General features: G+C 35.0%; 1 protein-coding gene across 4 annotated transcripts in view; it reads right to left on the bottom strand.

Moving 5' to 3' along the window:
• Positions 1-20,429, bottom strand: part of TTBK2 (tau tubulin kinase 2) — an 80,277-nt gene that overhangs the window by 25,750 nt on the left and 34,098 nt on the right. For all 4 annotated transcript variants that reach the window (XM_077180214.1, XM_077180216.1, XM_077180215.1 and 1 more), the window contains 7 exons: positions 19,459-19,563; positions 7,713-7,778; positions 7,055-7,147; positions 5,942-6,067; positions 2,803-2,960; positions 1,636-1,852; positions 21-232 (listed from right to left, as the gene is read on the bottom strand). In XM_077180214.1, the coding sequence (XP_077036329.1) occupies positions 21-232; positions 1,636-1,852; positions 2,803-2,960; positions 5,942-6,067; positions 7,055-7,147; positions 7,713-7,778; positions 19,459-19,563 (977 nt within the window). The remainder of the gene's footprint in view (positions 1-20; positions 233-1,635; positions 1,853-2,802; positions 2,961-5,941; positions 6,068-7,054; positions 7,148-7,712; positions 7,779-19,458; positions 19,564-20,429) is intronic.

Consider the following 20,429-nt stretch of genomic DNA (forward strand, 5'->3'; position numbering starts at 1 on the left):
TGATAACATAATTTCTTTACCAGGTCTCAAGAAACTTATCAGTGTCGGGCTTAGACTCCAAGGTCATACGCTTCTCCAGTTCAAAGCTGTGAATGGAGCGCAACTTTCGCACCAGTGGAACATCTCTGTCTAACTGGGTGGTCTCTGAGCGAACTCGAATTGGAGAACCAAGACTTGGGGCATTTAGCACTCCATTCCCTGGTCCATGGCTGTTTTCTTCCTCTGTGGCAGCCTGTGCAAAATGTAAAGTAATAATGTAATTCACTAGGAGTAGCAAAACAAGAGGAAGACAAGGTACTACATGGTAAATACCCCCCATGTTTTTAGAATGTGAAAAGCCAATTTGTGTTTGGAATGGTCCTTAAGTTCATGCCATAGTTAAGTTATGAGTTTAGATATACTCTTCTGCACAGATCTACAGCAGACAAAATACTGGCAATATATTGATTCTGGGTAAGTGTGAGAACAGGAGTATCACAGACATAGTAATACAGTTACATTTACTCTGATACTTCAAACCCAGCTCTGAAATTTTCTTCAGTAATAGTCTGAAACCTAGCATTTGGTAGCATCTTTGGTCTGCTTTACAGTCAAGTGCTCTTATTAAAGAGAAGCTAGCTTCCAGGCTGTCTTTTTGATTCTCTGGAGCATATAACACTGTTACACACTAAATCTACTAAATATTTCTGTGACTTTAACCTATGTTTTAACCCAGCTGCATTCTATCTTAAAAATTACTGAACATGACTTAGAATAATAACTGAATATGATTTAGAGCTGGGAAATCATGATCATCCTAGGTTTCTACAGGTGTAACAGAAAGTACCTTTGTTTGAACTAGAACAATCTCCTTTCTCTCTCTTTGGTAAAAAAACAAACAAACAAGCACATTTGAAAGCAAGCACCATGCCTTGGTCTTTCCCACAATACATTTGTTTTCCTAGCAAATAATGAGTAACAGCTTCAAAACTAGACAGTCCTCCTAGATAAAGAACATTTTAGTACCAGATCTGTTTTCATGTTCAAAACACTGTTATATTAAGAAAGAGGCAACATATGTCCAAGTATGAAACACAGTGATTGCGAGTAAGGAAGACAGGAACCAATTCTCAGCAATCACTTTTGAAAATAAAGCAGTATTTTCTTCTAAAGGCCAGCCAATGAACTTCTGAATCAATACAAAGGTATCACATCTTAGGAGACAAAACCACCAAGTGAATTAAATGGATACTGCCATTCACACTGATGATTTGTTGACTGGAGAACATTAAAATTTTCTTTTGCACATTTAGAATCTAGCTTACACACATGCAAGATGCACAAAAATTGCTTTGATTTCACTCAGTGAGCAGGAATGAAGGTCATGTCTGAAGAAAACAAATAGGAGTAAACTACAAAGAGTCTCAAATTATCAGCAGGCTATTAATCATAAAGACCTGATAAAGTGACGCAAGGCTCAAAAAGTTGTCTGCTTTTTTCAGTATATAAAATGTGTTATCTCTACCATAAATAATTTTCTTAGGTCATTCTGGCTAATCAGTATCAGTACAACTGCCTTATTAATTACATCTTATGTGCACTACAAGAACACAAAGCTGTTCAAAGATGGTCTTCACAATGCAGATTTGAAAGTACCTTACAGATCCCCAGTTTTATTTTGTTTCTGTTTGCATCCATTTCTTCCCAAACATCTTTTTCCTGAGGACGCTGATGTCCAGGGGATCCAGGTATTTTCTCTGGTGATACACCAACAGGAATAACATTCTCTCCATCACTGAGCTGTTCATCAGGGAATACTTCATCTGTGTTTTCCCGCAGCAAATCTCCTGGGATAGGTGTGGCATTGGCAATTCTACAAAAGTAGTTTAAAAAAAAATCAGAAAACTAAAAATTTTTATACCCTCCTGTGATTACAGAAATTATTTTCTATTTTAAAAGAAAGAAACAAGCAAAAACTTACAAAGAAAATCACGTTTCTGCAGAAAAATAAAACTTGGAAATTATTTAATATAACATCTCCAACTTCCTGGCTTTCACAATTTATTTAATTTTGGTACATAACAAAATATGTAAATAAAAAAATACTATCACATAAAAGTTGCTTATTCAAATGTTTGTGAAGCCACTTCTGAGAAAATTTGCTACAGATCATGTCCAGGCTCAACTTCTCTCCTGATTCTTCTCTATGTATTCCTCCATTCAAAAAAATTATTAGCATCCATAAACACTTCTTACGTTCATCCATAAACACCTCTTATATTCTTCAGTCCCCTGAGATGAGTATGGGTACTATTGAACATCACATCTTGTCCAACTTACTTCATTACAGAATGTCTCATACAACATATTAAATATTATTTCAAACACAACCAAAATCTACTTCCAAATTTCTTATAAAGATCCAGTAATTTTTCAAACTTATAAAGGAAATTGCAGCTAAAATTTTATTTCAAGATTACAGAAAACAATGGGTTTATTTCCAGGCAGTTACATTTCCAGGCACTTAAACTCAGGACACATTATTTAGTTTCACAAAATACAATTTAGCAAAGGATGGATGAGGAAATTTACATGCAATTTCCTGGAGTACTATTTTTATTGCTGTAATTTTAGGACTGCAGTGCTGATCTTTCAGGATAGTATAAACTGGAACCCTAAAAAGGGAAATACTTCAAATGCTCCCAAACCTCCTTTCCTCTATGCATTCAAACTCCTGCAGCAAAAACCTGAATTATGGAGCTAATTTCCCTTTGGTAGGAAGCCCCTCTGAGGCTGCCACTGAAGAGACCACACGGTGCATACCCAATTGCAGCTGGCGTAAGACGAGTGTGCAACTGAGGGGTGGTTGAAGTTGTTGTTGTTGTCAGAGAGCCATCAGTTCCACTCTTCTCCCAGTCAAAAGGGTCGCTTTCAATAACCCCAAATGTTTTCATGCTGTTGTCAAACACAGACATGAGAAGCTGAAAATAAAGAAAAAGCTTAATAAGCTTGATTTTTGTCTAAGAGACCAAGTAATTAGGAAATATCCTGATATTTATTATCAGAATATTTATTTATTTATCCTGAATATAATACTGAAAACAACATTAAAGAAGAGTTTGATATTAAACACTTACATTAAATATTAAACATAAAGTTTAATATTAAACACTTCTCATTTTTTCAAGATTTTGAGGCCAAAATATACAAAATTACATTTTATTGAAACAGAAGACAAAAAAATCCACCAACATCTGTGTTTTTAAGAGGCATGAGGCAAAGATACACCATAGACTTTAACAGAAAGACAGAAATACACACAGAGAAGCATAACTACATTGCTGCAGAATACCATACAATGGCTCTCTAGCAGAGGAAGAGAAAATACTACATTTGGTAACACCATGAAACCTAGGAAACGAATGAGATGTAGGAAAGGATACTGATCTGCTAATTCATAATACCTTTCTGTATTAAGAACCATATATCATTTACTTCATATAATGCTGACATTTATACTATATAAATGTCTACGTGTTCAACCCCATTTTATGCTATGGAAAAGCCTTTAGTAAATTTGTGTCCATGACAGAGAAAAAAATGGCATCACTTTCCTCTCTCTGTGAAACAAACTTTGTCTCATTCTAATAGCTGATGGGAAGGCCGTGTCCATATCATCCTCTTACTCTGTAGCATTTCTAAGGTTTTTTTCCCCTAGAAGCTAAAAATCTGGTGTTTCTTCCAATACAGGATGCTGAAAATTCTTCCACACTCTCCTTTGCTATACCCTTTGGCAACTTAAAATAGATGGAAAGTTTGGATCATTTCTCTTGTATAGAGTGGTCTCACCCATGTAATTTTTACTCTCAAGAACCTTCTTTTTGCCACCTGTCCCAGTCATTTTTGTAATCCTACTGAAGAGCACAAAGCCATAGCTCACTCTGTCCCTTATGTACGGTGTTTAATTCTTCTCCTCCTCAAAACATTAAGTAGTGTCTCTGAAGTAATTTTTAAAGCCATTCTCTTTTAAATCTTTTCAACAATTTCTGCTATAAGCCAAATGCAAACTCAAATGCTTATTGATATCAGGAGGCTAAGGCACTGTATGCACAAATGCTTGAAAAAAATAAACATCTGATATTGCAAAATCAAACATGGCTTCTTGACCTTGGTGATGAATGTTTTGGACTACAAACTCTTCAAAGCAGGGATATACATACATTCTTGTTCAGTGCCCACCCAGAAATACAAGGAATATAGTAGGTAGGAAAAACACCACCGCAAACACAAGTAAAGAGAGACCAGAATTCAAAAGAGCATTCTCACTGCTCTAAATAAAACCACCCTGTTCTGGTCTAAAGCACATGAGCAAGACTGTGTTGTAAGGCTCAGGCTGCAGCTACACAACTGCAAACGTTCCATGAATAGCCACAGGATTGTAAATTACTGGGCTTTCTCTATCATGGAAAAACTCTCTCTTGGTATCTTGTTAATTGCTGAGTGCATGCGCTGTGTTAGATACAAACAGACCACAGAAAAGGATTTGCAAAAATATGACTGTCTATATGCTTTATCATTCAGATTCTGCAATGTAAAATGTTTTAACCACTCTACAATCAAATTTTTCTATGCAACATCAAAATTTCTGCAATAGTACTTTTTACCATAGGAAAAAAAATCTGATACATCTTTATAACTAGGCACACAAAACATTGAAAACTTTTTCCTCACTTAATTGTAAACTGTAGGATAAATTTCATGGAAATTTGTAATGGAGAAGAGGAAAAAATATCAAAGTATTTGTTCTTCAGCAATACTGAATATTTTTTGTATTGGTAATAAGTTTTTTTTAACATTCAAATTTTTTTCACAAAAAATTTATTTATTTGTTTTGCAAATGTGCAGAATCATATACCAGTAGATTTAGAGAAATCCACTTACAACGGGAAACCAGTTATTCCTTGAGATTTTCAGCTCTTATTTCAGTTCTTATATATCATGATTTCTTTGTTCTACCAAGCAAAGTAGAGAAGTTGCTCTCATTAAAGTTACAATTCCAGAATTAGTCAGATTTATTTATTCAGTTGAACCAATTACACTTGAACAAAAACTCATTCCTTCTGATTTCACTGATTTAGGGAGTTGAACACAGGCACAGAGGTAGATAGGTCCTGCAAGTGGGAAGCAGGAATGCATGTTTCTGGGAGCCAGAAGGAAGGCACACAGGGATAGCTTGCCATGGTGTGCAGTTTGATCAGTACAACTTCTCACAGTGTGTGAGGCTGAAAAAACTGTCAAGTCTTTCCCTCCCTGCTTTTCCTGAGCGCTCCTCTGCTGCTTACCACAAACTGGGAAAAAGTTCTACATTTATTTATTCTTTAATCATAGGTCAACACTGAGTGAGTTAAGACACATTCTACAGCATATGCTCTCAGCACATACCACCTTACCACTGAGCAGAGGCTGCCCATTTCAGCAGGCAACACTCACTTAAACAAAGAAAAATGACTGGTCTTCTGTGATCTCTATACACAATACCTCAGTTTTGAAAACACACCATGAGTGTATGTTGCGTTCTAGCTGTAGGTGCTGAGTTCCACACTTTGGAAAACTGCCAGAATGACAATCCTTGAAAGAACAATCTGATCAATTAACTTACAGAGCAAGTACTAGAGGCTGTGATAGTAGGATAGCTCCCAACCCTAACAGAATACTGACTGAAAAACAGGTGTCAATTGTTCTAAGAAACTTTAAGGGAAGCCTTACACTTCCCAAATGGAAAAAATAACATGTTTGAACCACAGAGTTTCTGTGGCACTAAATGGTCATTAAATTAACTTTGTGGTGCACAAACCATAATAACTATCAAGATTACACAATGAAATCAAAGTAAATTGAAGATGAAACAGCATAAAATTCTCTTCTTTATAAAACAGAAAGACAAAATAGTACAAGTGTTTACCTGGTAATCAGGTTTTGTGAAGTAATCCAAATTAGAAATGTGATCCAGAAAAACGTTGAATTCTTGAGGAAGATGTTTCAACATAAGTCTGTGTTCGTACCTTTCTTTAATGGAGCCCACTTGCTCCTAGGAGTGAATAACACAACAAACATTGGCACATCTTCCTTCTCTGTTACAACATACTCACGTTCTCTGTTACAGCCATTAAATACACTACTAGCTAGAGAGACAGGTCACTACATTACATTGAATGGTAGTGAGAATGGCCATTCTACACCTGATACCAAGACAGGAGATTCTATAGGTTTTGGCCTCAGAAGTATAACTTGCAAAATATTGTACAAACTTCAAATTCAATATGAAAAGCCATTTAGTTTTCTACTGTTTGTGTTGTCTGTGTTTGAATGCTGACTGATACGAAGAACTGTCACTAAACACTCCAACCCTTTCTAATAGTATGTTTTAAAGGTTTAAACGTCTTGTTGCATCATGTCAAGCTCAGTCACTTTTTAGTGTATATTCAGTCATGTAAGATGCACAAATCCAAACCAAAAAGGAGATGCTACCTATACACCACACTGTTATCTACCAATACATAAACCACATCAGAGAGTAACCTGGTTTCAGTATGATTTCAAAAGAAGTTGCAAGAAGCAATAACAGGTTGATTAGATATTGTTTCTTTGCATACTTCACCTATGACATATGATTAAAGCACTACTGCATATTACCCAATCCACTTTCGTTCACCAGCAAATAAGAAATACCTATTTCACAAACAATCAAAACAGGTTAGACATTTTAAGCGTGTGATAGCTGCAAAAAAAGTACTCAAGTGGTAACAGGAATAATGAAGTAAGTGGCAAATATAAACTTAGTTCTGCCCTTTACAATAATTTCAATCTAGAAGTATAACCTCCTTTCTTCCCAGAACACTTACTAATTTGATTGCTTTTTATACCATTACACTAGTCACAAGAACTAACACTAGAAAACACTGGAAAATGTAATGTTAAAATTATTTAATGATTCTAAGAGGAATCTTCATCACAGCATTTCTCTGGAATCCAGAAGTAAACCTTCTTTTTGCTCTGGTTTTACCTTCAGCTTTACCTTATCTTTTATTTTTCTCCAAGGCAGCTGCCCAACCACAAATTCCACCAACATGTAGAAGAGAGACCAGAGGTCATCATGCCGACCCATTTCCTGTAAAAGGAAGTATTATTTTAAAGCATATTACAAATACCTAAACAAATGGGAAGATAAGTTCTTTACTGCTTGAAACCTAAATTATTATATAAAATTTAATATAACCTATGCTGCAAAACAAGTTAATTAAATCCAGTGGCTATTTTAAGGAGAAACATACAAGTAAATTTCCACAGAAGACAGAGAGAAATACAATAAAAGTTGAAGTGTGTTAAAATAACATGACAAATCTCTGTTTATTCAGATTTCTTTAGAGTATGATGTTAAGACAATATACTGGGCATTATGTACCTCATAAAACTCAGTAGCTTCACTTTTTTAACTTATTAACTTGCAATACAATTGAATAGCAAAGCTAAGTATTAGAATCACTATTATTTGTACAAGAACTTTTTTATCCTCAACTACTGTAAATTGCATTATCCTTTCACAAAATTTATAGCTGTTAATTTCCACATAATAAAAGCACAAATAAGAATACAAAAAAGGAAATTAATAGTAACTGTGTTACTGACTGCTTCCAGCTGCATGAGACGGTTTTGGTCCAGATTGTGATACTCACTCTGTTTCTATGCGCGTTGATTGATGCGTATCGTACCGTTCCTCGAAAACCGGCAACAGCTCGTGGCTGCCAGAGAACAGGAAAGAGACTCATTGTCAGAAATAAACCCTCTGACTACTGAACTTGGCATCTACAAAGTGAGTACAGAGCCACAACATATCTTGTTTGAGATTTTATTTCGGTTTACTGTGCTGCTACAAGTTCTCAGTGGAAATTCAAGTGGGCACTAACTGACTGACCAATAAATAGCAAAGGCTGCAGTAGAGACACCAATTTAAAATATTTATTTCTTTCAGTTTCTGAAAACCAGCATTTCTTCCCTGATACTCTAGAGATCTCGTGATCTTAAGTCAATTGATGTTTTATAACCAGAGAATGTATTTTCCCATCCTTGTTTTATTCAAATAAACGTATTACAGAAGGAATTATATAATTTATAATAGTCACGATTAGTAGATATTTAATTTTTTTTTTCAATCAAACTGTGATATTATTACTTTGCCTAAGAGAGATATCTAATCCATGCTACCCCCTTAATTAACCATTATATATAGACAAAACTTCCAGGACTATTAAATTGGCTTTCTTTTATGCAGTCTTATCTTCCCAATAAATAGTTTTTTTTGTTTCCTCTAACAATGAACATAAGAAGCTTGAATTATCTACCTCACCTCTGACTTGTAGTTAGATAGGTATTGGTGATTTGTCTGGTCTCCCAAGACTCACAACAATTCTTAAGATTTTTTTTAAAAAATTGCACAATACATTGAAAAGTCTGGTTTGATATACACACAAAGACAACCACAATATATAATTGATACCTTATTAAGATAAAACATTTCCACCTCTCTCTACCTATATAGATATATATATGTATATTTTTTTCTTATCCACCAAAAAATGCCATATAGAGGTATCATTTAAATAAATCAAGAGCTGCCATTACCATCAATAAATCTAATGATTGAATCCAGCAGGATTACACAGCAACATCTTTAAAAAAGGATTCAACAGCCCATATAATCAATATCTGCTAGAGTAGTACAATGAGAGCTGAACCAGCGTTAGTTAAGCCAGAAAATATTTTATAGGATGTTCTTAACAAGAAGAGGAACTCAGATGATATTCCATAGATCTTAGACTTTGCACGTCATCACACAATTTAAATGGTGCTCAGAACACATTTCATGTTCAAGCAGGACAGACTCGACTGTCTGTCTGCCTTATTTTTAATTCTACATCATATTCCACACTGAACATTACCCCTGAAACATTACAGTGTAGTTGCAGAAATTTCACAGTACCATGCAATTAGAAAAAGAATGGCTCAAAATGCTTTGGAACTACTAAATTTCAGCAGAAACATTTTTTTTTTTAAAGCACCTAAATCTCCTTAGTAGTTCTGCAGGTTGGTAAATCATCCAACTATAGGTAATATAGCATCACTGCCAAGACAATGAAAATACAGATAAATTTCAAAAATATGTAGTTCAATTAATAGTATTTTCTCAGGAGGGCACTGAGAGCTTAACTTTAAAATAGTTGCAAATACAAATTCCATAAATCTCAAGAGCATATAGTTTCAGAAGTGAAACCAAATGTTTGCTGTCTTTTGCCTCTGGCATGAATGTTAAAAAGGAAGGACTATATTCAGTTTTACTTACTTAAATATTTCTGTTCTTCTGAGAATAATGGAAGATATGAAACCGAGGATGAAATGCCAGTTTAATTTCTAGCATCACGACTTCAATTTTTACTTGATAACTAAGACAAAAATGCTTCAGTTGCTGGACAAATCAAGAAAAAACGACTAAGAAATTTGATATGATAACTAAATTATCCCACTCAGTTTACAAAAACTAAAAATCTGACCTATTCCACTTCTGTCCTGGGAAAGAAATGTCCATATGAGGAAATTCATTGTGTACCAATTCAAATGTTTTTGAATGTTAAAGTCACAGCCATCCTTATCTGCCCTAACATGATTTCAATTATCTGAGAATCACCTGGATGGGAAGAAAAAAAAAAAAAGAATGAATACTGTTTCTATCTATGAGCTTATCATGAAGTAAATTCTGAATTCTTTATTCCATCAAGGGCATCTAAAACCTTTCACTGTCTCTTGCCTTAAAGTATCGTTTCTATAATCAGAAGTAAAAGCATATATCACTCTGTCCTATTTCAAGATGCAATAAAATACCTTTAGTAATGCAGCTGGTCACTATTTAATAGCAGTATTACAATGCCACACAACAATAATAAAATAATTCTATCATGTCTTTCTTGACATGAGTGATGTTCTGTAGGTCAAATCAAGTTTGCCCAATTCAGAACACAACTTACAGACTTCTGAGCATTTGCATAACTTCTGAAACTGTTTCAGAAATTTTCATGCATCTCACAACATGTCATGTAGACAAAGAAAAATACTAAATCCTTCAAATTTAAGTTAAAAAAAAATATTTTGAAGATACATGCAGATGAATTAAGCAGATCCAGAGACTACAATGAATTTTTCTACTTATAAAGGTACTTTTTAAATGTAACATCAGTTTTCTTTGGAGATGTCGCTGCCCTGGAAACACTTGGCAATGTCTCACATAATCTGCATGCAGGAAATTAGCAGTTCCTAGCAAAGTGAACTATTTCCACTAAGCACACAGATTTCAGACTCCTGGGAGACAGTATGCTTACAAACCTATGAATGTTGCTTTTTTGGAGTGGCTGTGGAGGAGGAAAATCACTCTCCTTAGCTCAGTTCAGTGTCTATAGATAAATGCTCTGGGTTTATTGCTCGAGGCAATATTGGAAAGGTTACACAGAACAAAAAAGTTAATTTATTACTGCAGTCACAGAAACCAGAAAATCAACATGAAAAAAAAATCAATACTGGTTCTTTACATTATATCTGAGACACACCATGGTTCTCCCAAATCAATCAGGCCATGACTGAGTATTCCCAAGTGTCTAGGTTTTGCACTGAGAAGTCAGCAGTGCTGCCTCTAGAGTGTGGTTCAAAAGCCATAGGAGATGGGTAGAGAAGCAGCCACCTACATTACCCCTATTTTCCTTTGCTAAAGGTAGAATTCTCCTTTTTTATCTTTTTCCTCGAAAAAGATAATTTCTTAGTTCAAATTCCACCAGAAATCTATTTCCATGATTGGAACTACATACAGTTTCAATTCTTTGAAACCTTTTTTCATAGCTTCAACAATTCATATTCCAATCCTCCCCTTTTTGAACATATAGACTTTGCAGTCTAATGTAATGCCTAGCTCATGTTAGCACCAGTTTAGAACAAGTGAACATTTCAGGGATCACTTGACTAAGGAAAGATCAAGCAGCTGAAATACAATTGCCATTACAATATATTATAGTTCTCAACTGATTTTCACTGCATATAAGCTCTTCAAACCCACACTTTCAGCTCTATCTTGAAATCCACATCAGACAGTAATAACTGAGTATATGGACTTAGAACTTTTCATCAACCCATCTCCTGGTAGTTGTTGGTATGACACTTGGCCTCAGATATACCTAAACAAATGTGTGATTTCCAAAAACTCACTGCAGCTGTCTGATCCAACGCTATCTAGTTCCAGCAGAAGCTGAGTATCAAGGTAAGTTAACAACTAACAATACAATTAAATTTCACTATTGTGAGTTCTAATAGATATGTGACAAATGAAAATTTATCTCCTACTGCATGTGCAATAAAGAGCAACACCATCTCTAAGACAGCAGTATTTGATACACAAAACATCTGAGCTACTCAGTTTTCAGTCTGGAGTACTCAGCCAAAATGATGCATGAGCTAAAGACTACAGTCACTCCACAGCTGATTTATGAGAAGACAAAAAATCTGGTGGGCTGAAGAGGGTAACAACCTACTAATGTCTGTCACAAACCTAAACTTACTGCAGTGAAAAATCACAGGATAAGTCTGCCACATGTATGTTTGCTTTGCTCCCTCGAATCTTTCTTCTTTCTCTTATTCCAGGAGCTGAAGCAGAGATTACTGTAAGAAGACGACTATCTATATAAACCAGCTATGCACTGGCAAATAATTTCCCCACAGAGCAGAATATTGTTTTATTTATCTCTGTAAGTAAAAATTTTACAGTTGTTCTGCACTTAGCAGATTGGAGAATGGAGACCTTAATTTTTTTATGCTTTGTAGTTATTTTTTATGTTTTGTACATATCTAATTTATTATTTATAATGATAATACCATATATTAAAGAGTTGCATAAATCCAGAAGTAGATTGTTTAAGTACTAGGCTTATTTCAGCTATGGATGGAAAGCAAAAAGGCTCAAGGAAGCTAATGTACATACATGTACCTTCTTTCCAATTCTCTTCCCTATCCCACAGGGGCAGGAGGGGGGTGGGAGAAATGAGCAAGAAGCTTTGTGGTACTTGGTAACCAGCTGAGATTATACCATAACAATAAAATAACACATTTTCTTCCTTTTAAATGATTCAAAGTATTTTTTTGTAACTCAGCAGAGAATTCAGCCCATAACTCAGAAAGAACTGGAAACCAGCGTTTCTGGTTTGATTTTCATTTGCTTCTATTTTCACCAGAAAACAAATTTTACTGGACCAAACCATCTGTCTTTCCACCACAATAGCTTTTAATTTCAAACAAATAGGACAGCTCTCAAAGACTTCCAGTTCCTGCAAATTTAATGAAAATTGGTGATTAAAGACAGAACCCAAATTAGTACACTGACACAGAGACAGACAGTTAAAATTCAATTAAAATGGCTCACATCCATCTTAAGAGACACCAATCAGCTGGTCAGTCAGCATTAGTTTTAGATGGCATGTAAATAAAAGCCTAGTCCCAAAGGTGCAACTAGGTACTAATCAGAAAGGTAAGCTCTAGTATGAAGCTGAAAATACTAAGAAATTTGGAGGGCATAAGGGAAGCAGTGCACAAAAGAATAGAAAAACTGTAAGTTTCATCATTCATAGAATAATTTCTTTCAAAACTAAGATCAAATATCACTAGAAAAATTATTTCTTTTCTTTGTTTTTTTATAAGGCTGTTACAGCCCATTCCCCTGAGCATCTATTAGCTATACAGAAAATAAAGGAACTGCTGAATCAGAATATAGAACAGCTATAAGCATTTTCAAAGTGTCAAATTAAAATTTCTATAATTAAATTGTTTAATGATTGTTTGGATATGATACCAGTGTTCTGCACACAACAGAAAAGGAGGAAAAAAAATAAACAATATACCCTGACAAAGTATTCTCTCATCATAATTCTTCATATCTTAGCTATTAATCAAACTGTTTCTTCAGGCAGGATATCATGTATTTAATTTTATTTTACACCCCAAAACCCCAAACTACAGGTCATAAAGAATCTTCCTCTCAAATATAACCACACTTATTTTCCTTAAGTTTTTTGTTTAATTCCAAGATTATTCCACTGAGGTGTTACAAAACAATGTCACATGACATGAAATTCATATATCCATTCAGCTTTTGTCACCAAGTCGATTGATAATGCTCTTTTTTTCATCTTTTGCATTATTTCACCATCTGCATTTTTCACCTTGTATTACCACACACAAGACACCAGCTGTCTGTCTCAGTAACACTGATTTACTTCATTACTTTGTCAGTAATACAACCAAACTTGCAAGGATCACGTTCAGTAGATGCTGAAAATGCTACTTATGTACACTACTATATATACACTGTATATACATATATAGCTACTATATATACACTATAAGCTTGTGCCCTTACTAATCTCCTTCTATGTCCTTGAATAAGGTTTTAGCACACAATAATTAATATTACACTGGCAGGTGTAACACTGCTGTATCATTATAGCTGTACAGGCCTGTCACTGGTAGGTGTTATTACACCTATGCATTACTTTAAAAACCTTTGAAACCCAACAGTCTAACCATTACTTTAATCTCTCTACTGAAAATAATGTCTCCACCAACCTCACCAAACTAACTCCTATCTCTTCCCTATAAAAGCATTACTAATTCAGAAATGGAACCTCAAATGACAGTCATAATTCTTTCAACTCATGCATACCACTTATAAATCAACATTATTCAAATAAATACAAAGATGTACACATTAAAATTATTTAGGTTTTTTTTTGTTTATGATTTCTTGCTCATTCTATGCCTTTCTGCTGATTTATAGAGAGTTCAGTACAAATGTACTACGTATTTTTAGTGCTTTACAATCCCAGCTGTTGCATCTTCACATGAAGTGCTGAAGAGAAGTAGAAAGGCTATTAAGAAGGCTGCTCTCAAAACACATGGTTAAGATACCTGTCCTATGTCTGCAGAAAGTTGGTAATAATGAAAAATTGGACATAGTTTTGTTTTGTTAGGAAGAAATTCTTTTCTCAGAGGGTGGTGAAGCACTGGAACTGGTTGTCCAGAGAGGCTGTAGATGCCCCACCACTGGAAGTGCTCAAGGCCAGGTTGGGTACGCCTTAAGTAACCTGGTCTAGGCAAGGGAGTGGGAACCAGGTGATCATTAAGGTCCCTTCCAACCCAAACCATTGTACAATTCTATGTGTTCACTCCTTCTCATTACTTTATGCCTTTGTTAAACAAACAATGAAGAAACTAATTTAAAAAAATTATTTTGGGATTGCCCAGTTACAGATGTTTGATCCTGGGAACGTCTAATGTCAAATTTCAGCACACACAGGTCTTTGTTTTGATAGCATTGGTGCAGAGGTGTCCAATACATCACGCACAGCTTCCATGCAGTTGAGGAGGAAAAGTAACTATTTGTCACTCTCTTGTTCCAAACAATTATGTTGCAAGCTAATGGTGTATTCACTTTAAGAGACAACTTATAAAAAGTCCTCTTTGAAGTATATCAATGTGTAAAAGCCTCAGTGAACTATTACACAGAAACTTATTAACACATGTTTTTCAAAAAGCTCTGAGGAAAATGAAAAATATTTCAAGAGGAAAAATAAATACTCTGTTCCTTGTTTAGGTGTACACATATAATCCTCAGCTAATCATATCCCTCTGTAATGTACTGTTCAGCACTGAGAGAGGCCATTACTGAGAAGAGATAACATAAGGTAAATGCCAGCGACAAAATGCTTCTCAACAGGATGAAAGAGCGACTGAACAGTGCATTTAACAAAATGACATGCACCATTACCCTGCAGCACAGCACTTTCAACAGTTTTGGTCAGGTATGGAAGAGAGGCCTGTTTAGAACAGTGGACATATTTGAGCTAATTATTTTTTATAGTCGTGATACGGTGCCCTAAGATATCAAACAGCTCCCTGGAACTTTCCTGTACTATTTAATTATTTTCCATGAAATCTGCTGCCATTTAATACTGTACTCATAAACATATCCTGGTTGTCCTTGGACTTTGCTTTAACCTGTGTCACTCAAAACAGAGGTGTGTCAAGGAACTGCTAAAGAAAGTCTACATCTACTACTACATCTTAGTGTTCTTTAACTAACACCAAAACCGGATCAATTTCACAATTTTCTGCAGATTATTGAGGCGCTGCCAATCATTTAACTTTATTGGGTGGTCTCATTTTATTCCAAATTTTATTAGGAATGCCATCAGTAGCTATTCTTGAACAACTTCCAGTATACAGATTTTTATTTATAATAAATTCACACAGTCAAGGGATTATTCAGTAGTTACCAGCATAAATTCTAAATCATTAAGAGCACTGGGGCAAACAAAAAAACCTGCACCAGTTTTAGTCAACACTATCTGTGGACCACTTCTGAGTCTTATTACTTAAAGTTGTATCAATGTTTGCTATAACAGCATTTACTTAAAAAGGAGATTGAGAACTTTAAGCTGTCCATGGGTCCAAACAGTTTTCAAAGAAGACAAAGGACTTGCAGTGACCATTTTGTTTACAATAGTGTAGCTTCACCATTGGCTCCTTTAGTTCTCAAAACTATCCCACTCCTTTTCCCTCATCATAAAAAGCATTTAATGGATATAGCTTCCACTATTTCAGCATCATAAAAACAATGTTCTCTTCCAAATACAGAAAAAAACAATCTGCAATTCTTCTGCCAAGATGAGAGGAGATAGGGCAGAACAACATGGAAGTATTCTCTAGACTTCCTCAGAAATCAAGATAATCCAGAATCTTACTAGAAGAAGCATCCATGCAATTCAAATGCATAACCATTCCCAAATTTTCACAAGTAAAAAACCAAATGAAAATTCCAGTATATAAGAAATTTATACCTTCTGTCCCTGTATGTAATTGAAGCACAGTAGACTTCCTAAGCTTTCAAAATGGATATAACACTCTGCTTTTTTATCTACCAATACATTTATTGTGAAGTATTCTGTGCAGGATTGTTTTGGGTTGCTTATCTTTTTGGGGGGGGGGGAGTGTTCCATCATTTTATTGGTTTTGTGTTTTGGTTTTGTGTTTTGGTTTTGCGTTTGTGTTTTTTTTAAAGTATTCATCTTCTTATACTACATTTCTAGGACACCACCTGTACGTTAAAGTGAAACTTGAAGATAAAACCCCATGCGCTGGAAAATCCTCAGAACCTGAGGGCACTGATGAAAGGCAAGCAGCATTTAGCTGATTTGTACAGAAACACCTGATATGCAATAACGTGCATTATTTGATGTGAACAGCTTTGTAACTGCTTCCCTAGACAATAAAAAATCTAGACATTTGCATTCACAATTGCTTTCACAGCATTTTTTAAGGGTCAGACTGTACAGCAGCTGGTGCATCTCCTGCTTTAGCAGAAGTCAAAGACAATTTTTGTCACTGACAGGTCACCAGTAAAGAGCATGTGTAGTGCCTCAGAAAATTTTGGTGGATACTCTGTTGCCTTTGGATTTGAATATTTCTGTTAATGTTCAGAGTAAGTAAGTACAGTAAAATACTTTAAATCTCCTTAATGTTAAAAATAATGCAATTTTGATTTTTTACTTGTTTTCAAATAAATATAGGAAAATTTAGACACTTGAAATTAAGGTCATGCTGTATATATGACAATGGGATCTCTGATGAAGCTCTTAATTTTATTTAAGTAACCACTGAAGAATGGCCTAAAATGCAGTCACAGGGAAGAGTAGGAGATAGGTGGGGAGATGGGAGGATGCAGTCATAGGGTAGCTCTCCCCTTGACCTATAAAGTCTTATTTATCAAAAATACAACAATTTCACAAAAAACTATTCTCTTCTGAATACATTTCAACCCACTAGTCACAATAGTCTCAATAAAGGAATCCCACCTTCCAAACTAAATACCAAATTGGGCAAAAGGGAAATTTCTCCTTCAAATCTCTTTGCTGAGTCCAAATCATAAGATTCAGGGGACTGGCTGTTAATCTGAACAATTCTTTAGGCTGCCAGTCAGTAAGACCGGTATACCGAGTAGAAAACCACTGGTGTTTTAGATGAAAAGGTTTTCTCAAAATGCCACCTTCTTATGGATAGGGTTTTAATTCAGTTACTCCCTAGCTTTTTCACCTCAGCTTGCATATATGTTATACCATCTTATTTGTAAAAAAATTAAAATTCACCTATTTATAATTTGCAATTTACATAAATAAAAGACCACAAAACTCAGGAGTTTGATAATATATGATGGCTGAAATTATGGATTTTTAAAGAACTATGACCTAAAATTCTTTTTTAAAGGTTAATCTTTTTAACAGCAAAGACTAATGGCTTATTCTTTTATTTTATTTTGCTTTCTTTGTATTAAATTTAGTAGTACCTCAGAAAACAGTTGTGGTCAAGGTTCCCTTTAAAACAGGAGTGATGACAACTGCCTAAGAGCTGGCTGCAGTACTGATCATGTTAAGAATGCAAATGTCCTTCGCATTTTGTCCCTCAAGGTTTTCTATTTCTGTACCACAGCTGACACCCTCACTTTCCATTTTCAGCATGTAAACAGAGACATGGAAATTGATGGCTGTATGAAGTTAGGTTTACATGCAAAAAGAATCATTTATTCTTTGCCTCCACTAAAAAAACAAAAATATGCTAGTATTTACTTTGGCTATCTCTAAGACAATAGCAAACAATAACAAAAATGTTAGGTACTACACCCTCAAAAAGCAATAAACAGCAGACTATGAATCTCATAAATATACAAAATTTGCATCCTGCTAAATGCATTTGCTTGATGATTAGAGTATCCCTACAATTAAATTCTAATTACCCTGCTTTGCAGTAATCAATTCTTATCTACATCATTAATTCATTTATTGGCTTCCTCTCTCCAACAATTTATTTGCTTGCCTGTGCTTCATCCTTCCTTCTTTTAACAGCATACATCATCCCCAGCAGTTTTTGTTCCTCCCACACTCAATTTTCTCTCTTCTGATCCTTTCCGTTCCCAGAGAAGGCTCCTCCCACCAATTAGTAGTTCCTTATCAACCTCCATTTTATAATTTAATTCTATATGTACCCTAAATATCTGCATCCCAGTATTGTCCCCACCATATAGAATTTAGTATCAGAAGCTGTTACCTTTCATTCATCTTTCACAAACATACAAAATGCAATAAATGTTTGTTTCTGATTTTTAAGTTTTAGCCAGGTAATAGCATCAGATCATACTACTTAATAAACTGCAATTCTTCACTACTCTCTTCAAGTTATTTGTAAAGTGAATAAACATGTTATTACTGAATACAACAGACATATCCCTCTCTCCTTGAAGTCAGCTCCTCACAAGCATAGTCATTCAGACAGCTGGAAGACAGGGCAGCTTTGGTAAAACGAATCAGTCAAAATTAGCAGTTAAAAATGTTTTATTTTACAGTAGTAATTCTGAGAGAGAACTATCTGTAGCATGAAAAAGTGTGCAAAGCCTTGTTTTTGCTTCATGCTTTACGTTTTTCTTTCAGTTTTGAAGATTCACATAGACCACTACAGTAAAATGATACTACAAGAAGAAAACTGCAACTATGACAAATTAATTTTAAGGCTAATATCTGGAACAAGTGGGAAATTGTCTCTGCTAACTGAATAACCCAAGAGAATGTAAAATCCCTGGATCTTTCAGATGAACAATAAAGGCATTTGCTTTTGACAGTATGCTCAGACACTGGGGCAGACTAATAAAGCTTGAACATATTTTCATTATGTAAAATTGTCCCTCAAAATACTCCTTCCTGTAATTTCCTGAAATGACCTCTTACCCCTCTTTATTAAGAGGGACAATATTTTCCTGTAAGGAAAAAGTTAAATTTGAAATTACAGTCCCAATAATGATGTGTCCTATCACTGTTTTAGTTATTCAGACTTTATCTTTCAGATTATATGTATTCAGTTTAGTGTCTGATTTTACATTTTCTCCTCGTTTTTTTTTTTTTTGTTGTTGGGTTTTGGGTTTTTTTTTTAAATATAAATATAAATATAAATATATGCAGTATAAAACAGCAAGTGAAATTCAGCTCTGGTATATTTTTCTGATATTTAATGAAGACCTATTTATCATTTGATTTTCCAAATTAAATGACAAATTATCCCAAAGTATCTTAGAGGTACACCTCTGTCTCAAGCCAACAACCAGAAACCTGACTCATTCCCTACAGCCAATCTTTAAACATAATTAATAAATCACATGGTATTTCTGACTGGGGATGGTGTTTGTCAAGCTTACAACAGTTACCAGTTCGATGCAACTCCAACACTTCTCCAGAAGAAAAGACAGCATACTACCACATTCAAGAATTTGAGTTTCATCTGTGAAAAAAATCTTACTGGTCTGACATCCCCACATGAGTTGGTAAATTGCCGTGCTAAGCCGAAATCCAGCATAAAACACTTCCTACAGGTGCTTGGAAAACGTCCCATTGCGAAGTTTGACTAGGAAGAAAAAGAAATACAGACAGATAATAGATGAATACACACAGGTTTCAATATGTTCACATATTAATGCAATAACACAACCAGAAAATTCATATTCTATTTCTTTATCCTTCCATGTTTTAACTTCTACTGAACTCCAAATGAATTTGAAGAAAATGTTGTTAAGAGAAACAGGCATCCAACTTCGCAAATCTGAACAGTGGCCTAAATTGTCCAAAGAGCTTGTCATCATGTAGAATACATTAATTTTTATCAAGAATTTTCCAATCATGTCACCTACTCACAGAATTTCAGTGTTGCCTAATTGGTCTCAAGGAAAACAAACAATCAAGTATTTCAAGATCTGAGTTCAGCACAGAGCACAGTTAGCTCCAGCTAATTTTTTCTCACCAATTTCACTTGACATTCACTGCCTCTATGCTCTTTTCCTATTAAATGAAGGCTTAAATGGGGATGGGTCAGGGGGAATACAAGTCTTATAAGAAGTTGCCAGGAAGAAGTGATGGAAATGAAATTTTCCTAATGTACAGAAACTTGCTGGAAGTTTTATGTAAGCATCATTCAGCTGACAGGCAACTTAGCAATATATGTCAGATATAACAAACTGTCATCGTCATATTTTCTGGGAAAATCTCTTTGCCCGGGATTTTGCTCCTGGGAAGCTGAGAAGCCTCCGAGAAAAAAAGAAAACAATAATTATTTGATTTGCTTCTCCTGTGTTTTGCTGCTTTGGAATGTGTTTGGACATTGTTTACCAACAGGTGATTGTTCCATTGGTTTCATGTGAATTGTTTTGACTTAATGGCCAATCATGGCAAAGCTGTGTCAGGGCTCTGGAAGGAGTCATGAGTTCTCATTATTAT

This window comes from Agelaius phoeniceus, chromosome 6, assembly GCF_051311805.1.
Source record: "Agelaius phoeniceus isolate bAgePho1 chromosome 6, bAgePho1.hap1, whole genome shotgun sequence".
Taxonomy (NCBI): Eukaryota; Metazoa; Chordata; class Aves; order Passeriformes; family Icteridae; genus Agelaius; species Agelaius phoeniceus.